At 35.2% G+C, this 20,114-nt stretch overlaps 1 protein-coding gene across 1 annotated transcript in view; it reads left to right on the top strand.

Moving 5' to 3' along the window:
• Nucleotides 1–20,114, top strand: part of LOC309849507 (complement factor H-like) — a 36,893-nt gene that overhangs the window by 1,117 nt on the left and 15,662 nt on the right. The window contains exon 2 of the mRNA XM_082702174.1: nucleotides 18,044–18,226. Within this exon, the coding sequence (XP_082558300.1) occupies nucleotides 18,044–18,226 (183 nt within the window). The remainder of the gene's footprint in view (nucleotides 1–18,043; nucleotides 18,227–20,114) is intronic.

The raw sequence follows: 20,114 nt of genomic DNA, 5'->3' as shown, positions 1-20,114 counted from the left end.
TCAATAGATTTAAAAGTTTCTTTGGAAGAAATTTGGTTTCTAATTAGTGATAGGTAACTAAGTTATGTGATAATATTTGACTGACATTTTTAAACCAAATTAGTTACCTATCATTCATCAATTTCCGAAACTTTTCACTAAGTCAACAAGTTTTGACTGAACCCTTACTTCATGTCAGCCTCTAAGCATTAAGAAACATTAGCAAATAACAGAAAATCTCTCTCCCTGAGCGTCTTTCAATCTAGAAAATAAAGGTCGATATCGCTTTAATTATATCCTTTAGTCATTTTTGTAAGGTTTATTCAAATGTATTTAATTTTTATCTAGGGTAGAGCCTTTTTTTCAGTTTTGCACTCTAATATACTACTGCTTGATTTTTACCTTGGAAACCTCAAATCTAGTCACCTTTTAAACTAGGTATTCCATCGTTCCTCTGCACACATAAATTTTACAGTTAGTACTCAAAAGTAAAATATTGTATTGGCAAAGACTTCCAGAACCCTGTTATAGTTACCAACAATACCAAATATCTTTTTCTTTTTTTAAAAGATTTTATTTATTTACTTGACAGAGAAAGAGAGCACAAGCAGGGGGACCAACAGACAGAGGGAGAGGGAGAAGCAGACTCCCTACTAAGTAGGAGCCCAATGTGGGACTCAGTCCCAGGACCTTGGGATCATAACCTGAGCCAAAGGAAGATGCTTACTTAACCAACTGAGCCACCCAGGAACCCCACAAACCTCTATTTCTTTACCTAAGTGTTTTTTGTCTTTTCTTTAAAAGGAATACTTTCAGTGTCTCAAAATTTACATATTTTTTGCTGAGGCTTTATGTAGATATCATTTGTCACATAAGTAAGATGTGTTTTATTTGTAGTTCATGTTTAAAACTCAAGAATTGAGGCCAAGTTTAATTAAACGGTTTAAGAGGTTACAAAGTAGAATAGGAATTAAATCTGTGAAATATGTAATAAAAATTAAATCATAGAGATTTAAACTCCTTACTTACATAATTGATTCTAGCTGACTCATTTTATCTGTATTTTGTATTTCATCAAAATGTGTTTAACTATCATATAGGTTTCTTCTAGTTGAATACTGGCCTGAATACTATCACAACCTGCTTTCTTCAAAGGAGCTTGGCATTTTAGCTTTCATAAATAGCCTCTGGTCTGTTTAAAACTGAACATTCCTCAAAAAATGCTACTCACCAGTAAAGAGGAATAACAGACAATAGCAAGAATTTATTGGCCCAAGTTTCTCAGAGACCAACTAGTACCTTTTTAATGTGATAGACTCTCTGCATTCCCATTGCCATTTGTATAATTGCTTCCTTATAAAACATCATGTTTGCAGGAGTCCCCATAGGCTGCTAAGAATCTGGTCAGATTTACAGGGCAGAGTTGAGAATAACAGGCCCTTAAACATACCACATACTCTTTGAAATTAGCCACAGCCCAGAAATTCCTGACTGATAAATATGAAGAAATTAAAGCCCATTGAAACATGTCCATGTATACACAGGCTATTTTTTGTGGAGAGATATATGTGGTATCTAATTCTGGAAGTTTAAAGGGCAAAAAAGTTCTTTAATTTAGGACTTAGAATAGAGATCAAAGCTAGATGATTCTCTTCAATCAGTAGAGGAGGAAAAGGAACTTTATATATGGTTTCAAATTTGAGTTAATCCTAAAAAGGAAAAAATAATTGACGTTATAAATCATAAGAATTAATTCTAAACTATCTTCTTTTATGAGGTTATATGTGAATGTAATACATTGTTATTGAAGCCAGACAACTTGAGGTAGAGGTTTTTAATCCAAATTCTGTGTTTCCATTCCAATATCATAATAAATTTTCTCCTTCTCCCTTCACCAAACCCCCCCCTTTTCAGAGATAGTTGTGTGGTGTTTACCTTTATGATGTGATTTAAAGTTGTGTATTGACCCAACTGCCTTCAATATTCTCTCTTCTTCAAAAATATGAGATCACCAGATTGAAAAAACCTGAAGTTTATGTGGAATGACAAATACTCTGAACAAATACTTTAGAAGAGTGAAAGCTAGTATTACTCACTGAAGTTCACTGTGAATTATCAAAGTTGGTAAGTTCTCTGGAGCATTTCAGTGAGGAAAGGTAGAAAGAGAAGATGAGGGTGAAGAACTGGACTAAGCAAGTCTGGCACGTGGGGTATTCCTGAGGAGGGGAGATCCGAGCAGGAGAGCCCCATGAGAAGGGTCAGAGCAGATGCCCCAGAATGTCATGAGAGGGGGAGGTCAGCCGAAGCAAACCTTACTTTAACGTACACATGTCTAGAGAACGCGCATGCTACTCTTCCGCCTGCACGTAATGTTCAACTACAACTGAATTATTGAGTATCACTGAAATTATTCTTAGCCAGAAGTAAGTTCCCAAATGACAACGAATTAGTAAAAGTCTTCATTTTCGACCTTTGATTGCTAGGGCTTGAGCCAAAGTCTAAATCGATCCACTTTTCTTTGCTCAGTCCCTGATTGTAGGACAGCTTTTGCACTTTACCTTCTTCCCAGCAATGCCTCCGCCTCCTCACCCCACACACCATCCCACACCTGCCCAGACCTGTGAGATTCTTGCAAACCCATCTCTCCTGTGCTCACTTTACCCATTTAACAACTTTAACTGGTTCCAGAATATGGCGCATAAAAAGGACATGAAGTAATTGGAGATGAGAGGAAGTGTTACAATCCAGCCGAATATTATAAGGAAACATTATAAAAATGGCTCAGAGAAATTAATGTAATAGAACAGAAAAAAAATCACAAAAATAACAGAAGGAAAAGGGTAAAAAGATTTTACAGAGCACTGCTATTTGCTTTGACATTTTAACTCAGCGCACCAAGTTTCTCAAACCTTGTTGACCAAAAATGTAATAGACAGAAAAGTGGTTACTGAAATGTTCACTTCATAGACTCTCAAAAGTTTTTATTTTTTGAACTAAACTAAAATCATTCCTGACTTCAGAATTATAAGTTAAAATTTAAGACATGTGGACAAGACATACAATGGAATTGCAGATATCAGAGTTTCTTGAGTTTATGCCATAGAGCTGTAAGATCACTAAATATTTGTTCCCAAGTCTTATCTATTACATTTGCTACCATCCCTATGCTCTTTCCTGAGGTTGTCTATAATCTGCAGATATAATGGGTAGGCTCCATGAGAATTCTCTAGTCATCCATTCATTTTCTTATTTCGTTTCTTTGTTCATTCAATGATCATTTTTTGAGTGACTGTTAAGTGCCAGGCCTCATGACCAGCATTTTCAAAAACACCATTTTTAGTAGGGAAATCAAAAGGAATGGTTATTGTATTTTATTAATATATGTATCTTATCATATAAGGTATTGTGATGGAGATAAGCAAAAGAGAGATCATTTAGAGGAGGCAAGAAACCCAAATAGGAATGAGAGGATGGAGTGGGATAGGGTTGAGGGGTTGATATGTGAGAGCCTGAATGAAGAGAGGGAAATCACAATGGCATCTTGGGTAGGTTTTGCAGGTAGAATAGGGGTTAACCAGATAAGGATGATAGGAAGGAGGACATTTAAGACTGAAGAAACATCAATTGGTGTACAAAAGACTAACAGTAGATCTGCAAAAATGGAGGCTTGAGATCAGCCCCCACATTTCTAAATCTTCCATCAATGGCATTTCCACAAGTGCTGCAGGTGTAACTGGGTAGAGTGTGTGTTGTTTTTCTTCTTTTTCTTTTTCAATACTTATCCTTCAAGATTGTCATGGAGCACTGGGTGTGGTGAAAAAATAATGATACTGTTATGCTGAAAATAAATAAATGAAAGAAAAAAAATAAACATACTTTGAACAACAACAAAAAAGATTGTCATGAAAATTATTCAGATGCCAAATCATTCCTGCTAGAGTTTTCAAAGGTCCTCAATTACTGTCACCCTCTGACCCAGCTCCATTTTACAACAACCAGTTGGTATAGACTGTTTTAAAAAGCTGCCATTTTGACTTGAACAATAATCAGCATTAGGTTTTAGTGATCCAAACACTACACATTCCACGAAACTTGATTTCAGTGATGTATTCAAGCTGTATCCTGAGAGTAGCCTGTTTCAGCCCTCATTACTGCATACTTGTTTTCTGCCTGACTTGTTTTTCCTAGTACCTGTTCTCCCATTTTTTTTTTCATAACCCTGGAATTATCTTCATGGTATTTACATGGTTAAAATTTCTGAAGAAATTGTAAAATCATACTTCCAAATTTTAAAATTATTTTATTTCTTCAAATGCCCTAATAGTGCAATATGATCTCTCTTTTTCTAGAGTTAATTTTTAAAACTTCATTTGTGGACACTTGAGTGGCTCAGTCAGTTGAGAAACCACTTCTTGATTTCAGTTCAGGTCATGATCTCAAGGTCATGAGATCAATCCCTGAATAAGTGCTCTGCATTCAGTATAGAGGGGCTGAGATGCTCTCCTCCCTCTGCTCCTCCCCCCAACCCCTTACCCCTGTTCACATGTGCACACAAGTGTGCTCCCCTCCTAAATAAATAAATAAACTCTTTTAAAAAATTAAAACAAAAAATAAAACCTTCACTGCAACTGATGTTTTCTTTATATAGATATATATTTAATTGGCCAAATACCTTTAATTATTCTCATGTTATTTACAAAATACTTTGAATATGTTTTATTTTAAAAAGCTAATTGGATCATATATATATGCACATATAACTAATATGCATATATACCAATGAGAAGTTGGAAAAGAATTTTTATATAAAATATCTACTTTTGTTATTTCCATTTTGTCCATTTGATTTTTTTCTAATTGGATTTTTAGTTTCTTAATAATATATTTTAATATATACATTTAAAATTAGACCAGCTGAAAGATAGAATCTCCTGTTTTTTTTCCCAAATTATTTTATAAAAACAGAGTAATTGTATGAAGAGAACAACTTAAGTCTGCCAAAGCAATCTGGTACACATCTCATTAAGATTTTCTTAAATATATAATTTATCATGATTTATTTCATTTGATTAAGAATACTTATCAAATAACAGTTTATAGATACACTAATTTAAAAACAAGTAATTAGGGGCCCCTGGGTGGTTCAGTGGGTTAAAGCCTCTGCCTTCGGCTCAGGTCATGATCCCAGGGTTCTGGGATCAAGCCCCTCGCATCGCATCGGGCTCTCTGCTCAGCAAGGAGCCTGCTCCCTCCTCTCTCTGCCTGCTTCTCTACCTACTTGTGATCTCTGTCTGTCAAATAAATAAATAAAATCTTTAAACAAACAAACAAACAAACAAACAAAAATCCAAGTAATTAGCTCTCTGTTTTATGTTAATAGTATCCCTTTAAAATTTGAAATTGGAAATATTAAATAAATAATGATTATTAAATTATCAAGGATACTAGTTTTTAACTTAAAGAAATTATTTATAACTATGTCCCTCAAATAGAAGCAAAATGAATCCCAGTTCTATCCAATAAAAAAACTATTCACACTCTTATTTAAGGGGAGAATAATTTTAAATTACAAAATCAGGCCAAGAGAATAAAATGTTCACCAGATAGTTTTATAATTTTTTTTTTTACAAATTTAAGTGACTACATAAACATGTAAGTTGAAATATTTGTTGTTTAAACTTAAATAGTATGTAAGACAATAGAAAGTTTAGTTCATTCATTAACTTAGAACTTGAGAATAGAGATATTTTTCAAGAAAAGAAAAAATAGAGTCATCAGCTAAGCCCTCCCTGAAAATGTCTGTATGCCTTTGAAATACGTTTATGTTACCTACTTAAAGCTGCCAACTTAATTTAAACAATAGTAGTAACTGTAAATTCATGCCAATAATTTGACTGCAAGGGCTGAAATTACTCTTTTTGTCTAATTAAAAAAATTTTTTGAGAAAGTAGTTTAAGTAAACTTTCCTTTTTTTGGTCAATTCAGACAAATAAAAGTCATGTTTTGTAAGATATGCCTAATTCCTGTTAGAACACAAGATAGTGAATCATTGAAATATTTTGTTATGACATGAGCTGATAATGCTCAGCGTGCTTAAGATTAGAACCAAAGCAGACAGGAGGTGAATTTGAGGTTAGAGGATCTGAGTATTACTAAGAATCATTCCTTCTATAAAACAGGATGGAGATGGTCATTCTTCTCAGGAAGCTTACATTCTGTTGGCAGGATAGATGAAATCCTTGTAAAAAGATTGTGAATAATAATTATGAATCGTGAACTATGTTGGGAAGGAAGTAAAGTAGGGGCTGAGGGAAAACAACAGAGACGGGGTAGTGGGGTAAAAGCCTTTAGCTGGGCTGGTCTGAAGTGGGTCACTTTGAGGAAATAATATTTGAGCAGAACCTGAAAGATGAGACAAAGGCAACCACCAAAAGTCTCCAGTGCACGTGTTGCAAGAGAGAAAACAACCAAAAGACCTAAAGGAAAAAAATACATTTGAGATGCTGGACAAAACATGAAAAAACCAGGGAGAATTTGACACAATGAATATGTGGTAGAGGAAACAAGATGATCCCAGAGAGAATGGCAAGAGCCAAATAGGGGGTTCCCAGGGCAGAGTAAGAAGTTTGGAATGTCTTACATGTTAAAGGGGAAGTCACCGAAGAATTTTAAACACAGGAGCGGTGTGACCAATTTTGCAGTAACTCCTGTGTAGCCCTGTGGAGAATGGGAGGATGGAGGCTTGGAGACTGGTTAGCAGGCTGTTTCCCAGTCAAGGTGGCAAAGGATCATAATCAGAGCTGAGATTCTGGAGATGGCAGTAGAAGGATGGACAAATAGGTTAGGACAAATAGGGGGTGTTGATACCATTTTCTTACAGTCAAGAGCTGCCATTTAAAATTCGTGGAAATTCTTACGAATTACTTGAAGTAAAAAGACTAATCAATAGAACTCTTCCTCTGTAGTAAACATACATAACAGTAAATACCATGAGAAGGTGGTAGGAAGACGACATCAAAGAGATATGTCCCTGTCTTTTATATCTGGTTGCTAAAAGCAGACAAAGTTGAAATTAATAAAATTGAAAAATCAAGAATTATCGTGAAATACAACCAAGAGGGAATGCATTTACCTCAGGCTAGCTAATGGGCTGACCCCATGTATATGTGTCTGTGTATTGATTGCTGTTTTGTGGTTGGATTATTCCTTTGTTAAATTAGTTACTTTTTAAAAAATAATTAAGAGGAACCTGAATGGCACAGCCCATTAAGCGCCTCGCTGTTGGTTTGGATTCAGGTCATCATCTCAGGGTCCTGAGATCAAGCCCTCTGTGGAGTTCAGAGCTCAGCATAAAGTCAGGTTAACACTCTGTCCTTCACTTCCTCAGCCCTTCCCCCTTCCCCATCCCACCTCCTCCCCACCCCATGCAAGCCTGTGCTCCTTTGCTTTCTCTATCAAATAAATAAATCCTTTAAAAAATAATAATAATTTAAATTGAGTAAATTAATTGATAAAAAAACTTTATTACTCTTCCCTTGTATTAACTTAGTAGGATAGGTAATAATTCTATCAAAATGTTAATATACTAATGAAAAATATTTCTGTATGCACAATATAGCATCATATTTGAATTAACTAATTTATTTTTTCAGTAATCTTTATGCCATGAGGTGGATCTGAATTTCTAAACTGAAAAGCACACATATTAGCCTGTAACGAAGCATAAAATTTTCCTATGAAAACATGAACACTAAACTTAAAACTAACAACTACCAAAAGAATCTGGCTTTTGGTCGGGGGGTAGAAATGAGGGAAGTTGGGATCTGTGTTGTTTTATGTTAGGCCATCACCACTATTTAGTGGATAAAAGTATGTTTGCTTAAATTCTAAACAATCAAAATTATACTGTGGAATCTTTTCTTAAAATTTCCCTAATATAAATGTGCGAAAAATTTGCTAAAACTGCAAGGAAAAATGACTATATATTAAATCCAACACAGGTGTTAATTTAATACACAAAAGTACAATTTTATATGGAGCTTGAATCAAATGATAAACATTTTCATAATGAATATGTTCCATGATGGGTTCCAGCTCAGTTGATTATTTGCCCCTTGCCTTTTAAAAAGAAATTCTAGAATGGACTGTTAAATGATTGTCATAAAACCAAGTAAAGAAAGGAGTTTAGCAATTAAAGTAAAAATAAATATGTATGGTGATAAGATTCATTGAATTTTGCTTTTTTATTTTTTATTTAAATTCAATTAGCCAAACTATAGTACATCATTAGTGTTCAATGATTCATCAGTTGCAAATACCAGCCAATGATCATCACATCACATGTCTTCCTTAATGCCCATCACCCAGTTACCCCATCCCCCCCCACCTGCCTTATGTAACCCCCAATTTGTTTTCCAAAGTCAAGAGCCTCTCATGGTTTGTTTCCCTCTCTGACTCCCATTCAGTTTTCCTTCACTTCTGCTATGTTCCTCTGCGCTATTCCTAATGTTCCATAAATGAATGAAACTATAAGATAATTGTCTTTCTCTGATTTACTTACTTCACTTTTACTTATTTTCACTTATTTACTTCCTGCAGGTGATACCCTGCAGTTACATCTATGTCTATGGAAATGGTGGGTATCCATCCTTTCTGATGGCTGAGTAATATTCCATGCATATATAAACCATATCTTTTTCATCCACTCATAGGTTGAAGGACATCTCTGCTCCTTCCACAGTTTGGCTATTGTGGACATTGCTGCTATGAACATTGGGGTGCAGGTTGGCTATTGTGGACATTGCTGCTATGAACATTGGGGTACAGGTGTCCCTTTTTTCACTACATCTGTATTTGGGGCATAAATAACCTGTAGTGCAGTTGCTGGGTTGTAGGGAAGTTCCATTTTTAATGTCTTGAGGAACCTCCATACTGTTATCCACAGTGGCTGCACCAGCTTGCATTCCCACCAACAGTGTAAGAGGGTTCCCCTTTCTCCACACCCTCTCCAACACTGTTGTTTCCTGTGTTGTTAATTTTTGCTATTCCAACAGGTGTGAGGTGATATCTCATAGTGGTTTTGATTTGTATTTCCCTGATGACAAGTGATGTTGATCATTTTTTTAAGTGTCTGGTAGCTATCAGTATGTCTTCTTTGGAAAAATGTTTATTCATGTCTTCTGCCCATTTTAAAAAATTTATTTATTTTTCAGAGTAACAGTATTCATTGTTTTTGCACCACACCCAGTGCTCCATGCAATCTCTGCCCTCCATAATACCTAGCACCTGGTTTCCCCAACCTCCCACCCGCCCCCCCTTCAAAATCCTTAGATTGTTTTTCAGAGTTCATAGTCTCTAAAGGTTCACCTCCCCTTCCAATTTCCCTCAATTTACCTTTTCCTCTCCATCTCCCCTTGTCCTCCATGCTATTTGTTATGTTCCACAAATAAGTGAAACCATATGATAATTGACTCTCTCTGCTTGACTTATTTCACTCTGCATAATCTCTTCCAGTCTCATTCATGTTGCTACAAAAGTTGGGTATTCATTCTTTCTGATGGAGGCATAATACTCCATAGTGTATATGGACCACATCTTCCTTATCCATTCATCTGTTGAAGGGCATCTTGGTTCTTTCCACAGTTTGGCCACCATGGCCATTGCTGCTATAAACATTGGGGTACAGATGGCCCTTCTTTTCACTACATCTGTATCTTTGGGGTAAATACCCAGGAGTGCAATGGCAGGGTCATAGGGAAGTTCTATTTTTAATTTCTTGAGGAATCTCCACACTGTTCTCCAAAGAGGCTGCACCAACTTGCATTCCCACAAACAGTGGAAGAGGGTTCCCCTTTCTCCACATCCCCCCCAACACATGTTATTTCCTGTCTTGCTAATTTTGGCCATTTTAACTGGTGTAAGGTGGTATCTCAATGTGGTTTTAATTTGAATCTCTCTGATGGCTAGTGATGATGAACATTTTTTTATGTGTCTGATAGCCACTTGAATGTCTTCATTGGAAAAGTGTTCATATCTTCTGCCCATTTTTTGATATGATTGTCCATTTTGTGTGTGTTGAGTTTGAGGAGTTCTTTATAGATCCTGATATCAACCTTTTGACTATACTGTCATTTGCAAATATCTTCTCCCATTCCATGGGTTGCCTCTTTGTTTTGTTGACTGTTTCCTTTGCTGTGCAGAAGCTTTTGATCTTGATGAAGTCACAAAAGTTCATCTTCGCTTTTGTTTCCTTTGCCTTTGGAGACATATCTTGAAAGAAGTTGCTGTGGCTGATATCGAAGAGGTTACTGCCTATATTCTCCTCTAGGGTTCTGATGGATTCCTGTCTCACGTTGAGGTCTTTTATCCATTTTGAGTTTATCTTTGTGTACAGTGTAAGAGAATGATTGAGTTTCATCCTTCTACATATACCTGTCCAGTTTTCCCAGCACCATTTATTGAAGAGACTGTCTTTTTTCCACTGTATATTTTTTCCTGTTTTGTCAAAGATTAATTGACCATAGAGATGAGGGTCCATATCTGGGCTCTCTACTCTGTTCTACTGGTCTGTGTGTCTGTTTTTATGCCATTACCATGCTGTCTTGGTGATCACAGCTTTGTAGTAAAGCTTGAAATCTGGTAGTGTGATGCCCCCAGTTTTATTTTTGTTTTTCAACATTTCCTTAGCCTTTCAGGGTCTCTTCTGATTCCTCACAAATTTTAGGATTATTTGCTCCCGCTCTTTGAAAAATACTGGTGGAATTTTGACCAGAATGGCATTAAAAGTATAGATTGCTCTAGGCAATAAGACATTTTAAAATGTTTATTCTTCCCATCCAAGAGCATGGAATGGTCTTCCATCTTTTTGTCTTCTTCAATTTCATTCATAAGTCTTCTGCCCATTTTTTAAAATTTATTTGACAGACAGAGATCACAAATAGGCAGAGAGGCAGGCAGAGAGAGCGAGAGCGAGAGAGAGAGAGAGAGAGGAGGAGGAAGCCGGCTCCCTGCTGAGCAGAGAGCCTGATGAGGGACTCGATCCCAGGACCCCAAGATCATGACCTGAGCCTAAGGCAGAGGCTTAACCCACTGAGCGACCCAGGCACCCCTTCTGCCCATTTCTTGATTGGATTATGTGTTCCTTGGATGTTGAATTTGATTAGCTCTTTAAATATTTTGGATAGTAACCCATTATCAGAGATTTTATTGGCAAGTATCTTTTCCCATTCTGAAGATTGCCTTTTAGTTCTGTTGATTGTTTCCTTCACTGTGCAGAAGTTTTTTATCTTATAAAGCCCAATATTTTATTTTTTTCTTTTGTTTCCCTTGCTTCTAGAGATGTGTCTAGGAAGAATTTGCAGCCTGAGTTCTCTAGGATTTTGGATGTTCCTGTCTCACATTTACGTCTTTCATCCATTTTGAATTTTCTTTTGTGTATGGTGTAAGAAAGTGGTCCAATTTCACTCTTTTGCATGCGGCTGTCCCCAGTGTTCCCAACACCATTTGTTGGCTAGACTATCTTTTATCCATTGGATATTCTTTTCTGCTTTGTCAAAATTTAGTTGACCTTACATTTGTGGGTCCATTTCTGGGTTTTATTTTGTTCCATTGGTTGATCTATGTATCTGTTTTTTGTACCAGTACTAACCTGTTTGGATGACTACAGGTTTGTAATACAGCTTGGAGTCCAGAATCATGACATCTCCAGCTTTGCTTTGCTTTTTCAACATTCCTTTGGCTTTGTGGGGAATTGGGGGGGGGTGTCTTTTGTGGTTCCATGCAAATTTTAAGTAGGTTGTTCAAGCTCTGTGACAAATGCTGGTGGTATTTTGATAGGGATTTCTTTAAATGTGTAGATTGCTTTGGGTAGTATAGACATCTTAGCAGTATTTGTTTTTCTGATCCATGGGCATGGATTGTTTTTCCAATTTTTTGTGTCATCTTTAGGTTCTTTCATTAGCATTCTATAGTTTTTTTGTTTGTTTGTTTGCTTGTTCGTTTGTTTTTAAAGATTTTATTTATTTGTCAGAGAGAGAGAGAGTGAGCACAGGCAGAGAGAATGGCAGGCAGAGGCAGAGGGAGAAACAGGTTCCCTGCTGAGCAAGAAGCCTGGTGTGGGACTCGATCCCAGGATGCTGGGATCATGACCTGGGCTGAAGGCAGCTACTTAACCAACTGAGCCACCCAGATGTCCCAGCATTCTATAGTTTTCAGAGTACAGATATTTTACCTCTTTGGTTAGGTTTATTCTCAGGTATAGATGGGTTTTGGTGAAATTATAAATGGGATCAATTCTTTGATTTCTCTTTCTGCTACTTCATTATGGGTGTATTGAAATGCAAGAAATTTCCTTATGTTGACTTTGTATGCTACAACTTCACTGAATCATGTATCATTTCTAGTGATACACTATTTCTAGCAAATAGTGAAAGTTTTACTTCTTCCTTCCCAATTTGAATAGGAAATTTTATTTCTTTTTGTTGTCTGATTGCTGAAATCTATGACTCGTACTATGTTGAATAACAATGGTGGAGAATGGACATTGCTGTCTTGTTCCTGCTGGTAGAGGAAAAGCTCTCAGTTTTTCCCCATTGAGAATTATATTAGCTGTGGCTTTTTCGTATTCAGACTTATGATGTTGTGATACATTCCCTGTGTCCCTACTTTGTTGAGGGTTTTCATCAATTTTGTATTTTTAGTATAACACATGATTATTTTTAAAGCATCATTTCTCTTTGAAATATCTTTATCTTTTTTATCACTTTATTATTTTCCTTTAACATACATAATAGCTATAGAACTTGACACTAATTTCAACATCTGGTTTTGAGTGTCTTCTTCTATGAGCCATTTATTTTGTTTCATTTTTTATCATTTTTTTTGCTTCTCTGTTTGTCTTTTAATTTTTTACCCAAAACCATACATTTCATATGAAATAAATGTACTGATAATGTTTATATTGTTTACCTCCCATTGACAGGTGTTTTCTCTTTCTTGATTTAGCCAAGAAGCGAACTCTGATGGGTCTGGTTTGCACTTCTATTTTGAGTTAGTCCACTACTAGTTTCAAAAGTTTCAAGGTAGAGACCTTCTTGGCTTTTTATCAAGAACCTGGTTGGTCTCTCTTCCCCTATCCCAAGCACTCTGAGAGATTCATCCTGCTTTTCTGACGTTTTGACCTCTGCTTCTAAGTCTCATTCTGAGTGACTTTCAAAGGTAGCAACTGTCTTGATGGCAATACAGTTGTGTATTTGAAACAAGAGTCTTCTCTTATTAGGACTTTCTTTATGAGACTATAGGAACTTCCACTCCACTCTTTTTTTTTTTTTTAATTTTCAGCATAACAGTATTCATTATTTTTGCACCACACCCAGTGCTCCATGCAGTCTGTGCCCTCTCCAATACCCACCACCTGGTTCCCCCAACCTCCCACCCCTTGCCCCTTCAAAACCCTCAGATTGTTTTTCAGAGTCCATAGTCTCTCATGGTTCACCTTCCCTTCCAATTTACCTCAACTCCTTTCTCCTTTCCATCTCCCCTTGTCCTCCATGCTATTTGTTACTCCACTCGTAAGAAACTACTTAGGCTCCAGGAAAGCATGCTTATTCTGCAGGGTTTCAGAACTTTTCATGTTAGACATTCCTCCAAAATTTGCCTAGTTTTTCTTTTTCTCATCACAGTCACACATTTAGGCAAAGCCTTATCTTCAATCCATATCCAGAGTTGGCAAACACAACCAGGTAATAAATGATGAAAAACAATATGTTTGCATGAAACAGGCCCTTCTCTCTCTTTGGTTTAGGTCATTTAATCCTTTTTTATTTTTTTCTCAGAACATCTAGTTCCTTTCAACGTACACACGCATACACACACACACACACACACACACACACACGAGTTTGTTGTTTTTCCAATTTGCATTAGGAATGTTGTTCTGGTCCATCCTATTCCACTATATTTGGAATGTTCCCACTCAAATTTGTATCACCTTGCTGTATTTTATTTTTCTAAATAGAATTTATCTACTGTAATGCAAATCATACATCTCTTTAATTACTTATTTAATAACAAACTTCCTGAAGAGAATGGAAATACCTGAGAACAGGTAACTTGTCTCTTTTTTAAATTATAGTTTTCTCTTCAGAACTTAGAATACCTTTTTGATGAATACATGCAAATTCTCAGTTGATATTCAGAATCACTAAACATCAGACATTCAAATCAAAACCACAATGAAATATCACCTCACACCTGTTAAAATGGCTTTTATCCAAAAGACAAGAGATAACAAGTGTTGGTGACAGTGTGGAGTAAAAGGCACCCTTGTATATTTGGATATAAATGTAATTTGTGATATGCATATGGAAAACAATATGGAAGCTCTCAGAAAGTTAATGAAACTATCATAAGACATAGCAATCCCATTTCTGGGATATATCTAAAGGAAATGAAATCAATATCTTGAAGAAATATCTGCACCCTTATGTTCATTATAACTTTATTCACAATAGACAATATATGGAAACAACCTGCTTCTGTCCATTGATGGGTGAATGGATAAGGTGATGCAATATATATATATATGTATATATATATATACACACAATGGAATATTATTCAACCATGAGAAAAAAGAAAATTTTGTTATTTACTTCAACATGATTGAACCTAGATGATATTATGTTAGATGCGATAAGACAGACAGTCCTAGACAGACAAATATTTCATGATTTAATTTGTATATAAAATCAAAAAGAGAGAGAAAAATAGAAAAGGTCAAACTCATTGAAGCAGAGAGTAGGATGGTAATTATCAGTGGCTTGCAAATGGGGGGGTGAAAAGATGATGGTCCATGGGCTTAAGCCTTCAGTTATAAGATGAAAAATTCTGAAGATCTAATGTACAGCATGATGAATATAGTAGGTAGTAATGTATTGTATATCTGCAATTTGCTAAGAGAGTCAATATTTTTTTTAAGATTTTTATTTATTTATTTGACAGAGAGAGACACAGTGAGAGAGGGAACACAGCAGGGGGAGTGGGTGAGGGAGAAGCAGGCTTCCCATGGAGCAGAGAGCCTGATGCAGGGCTCGATCCCAGAACCCTGGGATCATGATCTGAGCTAAGAGGAGACACTTAATCACTGAGCCACCCAGGTGCCCCATAAGAGAGTCAATCTTAAGCATTCCATGTAAAAAAAAAAAGTAATTATGAGGTGAATAATCAATTTTGAAAATAATTTCCATAGGTGTACCAAGTCATCTCATTGTACACTTTATATATACAATTTTGTCAATTATACTTCATTAAGTAGGAAGAAAACCATTAAAAAAACTAATAAATGTACAAAGATAAGAATCAAAGTGAATAACTATAAAACATAATCAAATAATAAAGGAAGTCATCAAGAATGGAAGAGATTGAAAAACAATCACAAAAGAGAAGACAATTATCCAAATGTAAGGAATGAGTGTTCACCAATCAATAATTGCTTTAAATGTAAATGGATTAAACTTACCTATTAAAAGGAATATAGTACTTGAATGAGTAAAATAAATAAGTATTTTGATTTAAAGACACAATAGGCTAAAAGTGAAGGAATGGAAAAAGATATTTCATGTGAATGGCAACCAAAGGTATTGGAGGAGCTACACTTCTATCGGAAAAAAATTGACTATGTCTAAAACTGTCTCTCGAAACAAAGAAGGTCATTGTGTAATAATAAGGAGTCAATTCAAAAGGAAGATGTAGCAATTCTCAACATATGAGGATCCAACATTGGAACTTTTAAACATATAAAGCAAATATTGACAGATCTAAAGAAGAAAAATTGGCAGCAATACAATAATATTAGGAGACTTCAATACCCTACTTTGAATAATGGATAGCACACCCAGACAGAAATTCAAGAAAGAAGCCCTAGATTTGAACAACAATATAAACAAAATGGACCTAATAGATATATAGGAAATTTTCCACCCAACAGTGGAAGAGTACATTCTCCTCAACTGCACGTAAAAGATTCTATACAGTATCTTTTTCAACCACAGTGGAGTAAAACTAGAAATCTGTAACAGCAAAAAGAATAGGAAAATTCACAGATAAGTAGAAAGAAAACAGCACACTCTCAAACAACAATGGAATCAAAGAAGAGAGAGCAAGAGAATTTTTTTTTTTAAATATCTTGAGACATGAGAGACTATGGACTCTGAAAAACAATCTGAGGGTTTTGAAGGGGCGGGGGGTGGGAGGTTGGGGGAACCAGGTGGTGGGTATTGGAGAGGGCATGGATTGCATGGAGCACTGGGTGTCGTGCAAAAACAATGAATACTGTTATGCTGAAAATAAATTTTAAAAAAATAGAAAAGTACAAAAAAAATCTCGAGACAAATGAAAACAAAAGCACAATATAACAAAATTTAGAGATGCTGCAAAAGCAGTGGGAAGAGGGAAATTTTTAGTGACAAATGCCTACTTTGAAATAGAAAATCTTATATAAACAACCTAACTTTATACCTCAAGGAACTAGAAAAACAAACCAAATCCGAAGTTAGAAGGGAAGCAATAATAAAGATTAGAGCACAAATAAATCAAATAGAGAATAATAAAAAAAAACCTCTTCTATCGTCTCCCTAATAATAGTCTGTATTTTCAAATTTATATGGATGTTGGGTCTTTTTGCCTTTTTATATCTTAAAGCAGAAACAATGAGTTGATATGCAGTCTATTGTTTTCTATTACAGCTATACAATGGTAAAATTCCCTCTCAGCACTACTTCAGTATCATCTCACAAAATTTTATTTAAAATGTTTTTCTTTTTATTCAATTCAAAGAACGTAATGTCTATTTATCTATTATTTGTTTATTTATTTCTATTTATTTATTTATTAACTAGGCTCTATGCCCAGCATGGAGCTCAACACAGGGCTTGAACTCACAGCCCTGAGGTCAAGACCTGGGCTGAGCATTAAGAGTCAGATGCTCAACTGACCAAAGCACACTGATGCTCTTTTAATGTCTTTTTTTGAGAAGGGAGTTGGGGGAAATTGGAAGGGGAGGTGAACCATGAGAGACTATGGACTCTGAAAAACAATCTGAGGGGTTTGAAGTGGTGGGCGGTTGGGGGAACCAGGTGATGGGTATTAGAGAGGGCACGGATTGCATGGAGCACTGGGAGTGGTGCAAAAATAATGAATACTGTTATGCTGAAAATAAATAAAAGAAAAAAAAGAGTATATACTTTTAATTCCATATCCTCAGTGTTTAATATTCCAAGTATCCCATATCCAGTCTACTAGGTACCCCAAGAGAAGGAATAAAATTATGAAATGGAATTTTGAAATAAAATAAAATTATGAAAATATATATACTTCATGTTTTCTCCTTTGATTTCTTCTTTATCCATGGGCTAGGCAAAAGCTGGATTTTGTGAATAGATCTGGTAACTGACAGAAGTCTTCTTTATTGTTTCAAGTGAAGTTATACATAATTTGAGAGTCATCATTTTGGTCTTAGAAGATAAATGAATGTAAGGTGTTAATCTGTGTCATATTCATCAAACTCCATGCATCTGTATGGTTTTAAGCACCAGGTTATGATGGCAAACATTTCAAATTCTCAGAGTCGTAGTAGCTATGGTGACAGATTCTCTGAGATCATCACCTGATCTGAGATACCCCAATTAGTTAACTGAATACTGGGGTTGCTAAAGAGATCCTGAGTACACAGTATTTAAAACAAGTGCCTGCAAGGGATCCGTTGCCAGTGTAATTCTGGCATGCTGTAGGATTCCTGATCCACTAGACAAACAAACTTCTAATAATTTCCTAGAAGGGATTCTGGATATTTTAAATATTGCTTCTTTATTCCAAAAGAAATTTTAATGAACTATCCTGATTTAATATCTCATGGCTTATTTTCTCTGTCACAAGAATTTAGGTGATTTGGGTTTTCTAGGTTTTCATTTATAAATGACTCCTTATTTTTTATATTGTTGTATTACTTAAGACTTCATAAAATGTTTATTTATATGCTTATCTTTTCCTTATACTTTCCCCTTTTCAGAAAGATGTTTGAAATCAGAGATAGCAATTGAAAATGGATTTTTTTCTGAATCTGAATTTGCATATCCCTTGAATAAAGAAACTAAATATCAGTGTAAATCAGGTTACGTAACACCAGATGGTAAAACCTCAGGATCAATTACATGTCTGGAAAGTGGATGGTCTCCTCAACCCACATGTATTAGTAAGTAATTTCATGTTCATATTCATTATCCTGATGATTGTTTTGCAAAAATTTACTTTAACTTAATTCTTCTCTGTGGGCAAGGGCTTACGTGGTTCCCATTTGAAAAGATAAATGAAAAAATATGTAATATTTTTTACTATTAATATTAATCACTTGTAGGGTGGCATATCAGTCCATCTTTCAGTTCAAGTTTTCTTTTACATTAAAACATCCTGTGACTTAATTAATTAATCAATTAATTAAAATAAAACATCCTATGATTTGGAAACTAGATAGAGAGCCTTATGTGTATTCTCCTAGAAACTCATTTATTTTTAGCTGACATCCTTGTGCCTACTGTACCTGTTTTAAAGTGACTGAACTTTTATGTCAGTCTTTGTTCCTAGACATAAAATTTATATTTTTTAAGTGAAGATCTGGGTCCATAGTGCATAATTTCAATTTAACCTATAGAATTTACATGTTTGATAATTCAGGGTAGGCCCACTTCTAAAAAAGCCTCTCCCTTGGGAAAAATCATAAGCATCTATTTATTTGAGACAGAAATGTTTCCAGATAGTACCAAATGCAGCTGTGTTGAAAGATTTCCCTGTCTTTAGATTCAGATTTTTTAAGAACAATTTGCTCAGTTTATCTTATCCTCCAAAGCTACACAGCGATAGTGTGAACTGATATTTAGTATATTCACTTTAAGTAAAGTGGATATTTGAATATCCGTTTCTACTGTTTCCATTTCCTTATTTTTTTTCAATTCCCATGCTTACTATGGGCACTAGCCACAGGAAAAAAATGATAAACTTGTTCCCATATCGAACTCATTTTATACTAAATTGTAATCAGTTATCCATTAAAACACTCTTATGAAAGAGAAATCTCTCTCTCACACATTTTCCACTAGTATAGCTTTGCTTTCTTTTTTAAGCTTTAAGGTAGATGCCTACATAACATAGGATAACATTTGAGATGAATTATTAAACCTTTATTAACATCATTCTAGTATTCTGTTAGCAAGAATTGAGACTTTTAACACTTTACTTCTTTATAATGAAAAAAATAGAATTATCTCTCTATTTGATTGTGGTAAATTTAAAAGAATACACAACCATTAGGAATATATTGGAGAAAGAAAATCAGCATATGAACTTTAGAAATTATGTTGTCAAGTACAGTTTTATAGAATGTTTAAAAATTTACTTGCACAGTTGAAAATTAATCTTGAATCAACCAATCTGGCCTATTTGTCACAGTGCTAATGAGTCTGGCAACTTAATTCACAAAATGCCATTCTGCTTTGCTAGATAAGGTATGATACATCTGTAATGGCCTCTTTTATTATAAGCATGGGATAAACATGTAGGTATATCGAGAAAAGTGTTCTTAGAATAAATTTTTCACAGTATGCCCTGAAGCATTCCAAAGTTTAGGTGTCAGGCAGAAGAGAAGTGGGTGGCAAAGTAGCTAGAAAAAAGGAGGACCCAGAGAACAGGGAGAAGAAAACATCTTGGAATGACGGTTTTCATAGATGTGAAGAGAAGGAAGTGATTAAAGGATAAGGAAATAAAAGTGAATCCTGTGGAGTCAGCCTGGTCAATTCCAATTCCCTCATTCACTAAATTCCAATTCCATTATTGACTAAACATGTATCCTAAGGCAATAGCCAAGCTTATTTGGAGTTTTGTTCACTCTTCCTCATCTGCAAAATGTTTTAATAATTACAAATGTTTTAATATGTCAAAGGATTGTTTTCCATTTTAGTATGACTCTAATATTTAAATTCCAGGTTTTAATTTTGCAAATTAATTAGCAAGATAGGAAGGTTCCATATTTGAAAAATATTTTATAATACTTAGGAATTTCACAAATGTCACAAACTTGATAAATTTAA

Source organism: Mustela nivalis (assembly GCF_964662115.1).
Source record: "Mustela nivalis genome assembly, chromosome: 16".
In the NCBI taxonomy this organism is placed as follows: domain Eukaryota; kingdom Metazoa; phylum Chordata; class Mammalia; order Carnivora; family Mustelidae; genus Mustela; species Mustela nivalis.
Note: the sequence above shows the minus strand (reverse complement) of the source record. Positions and strands in the feature narration are given on the sequence as shown.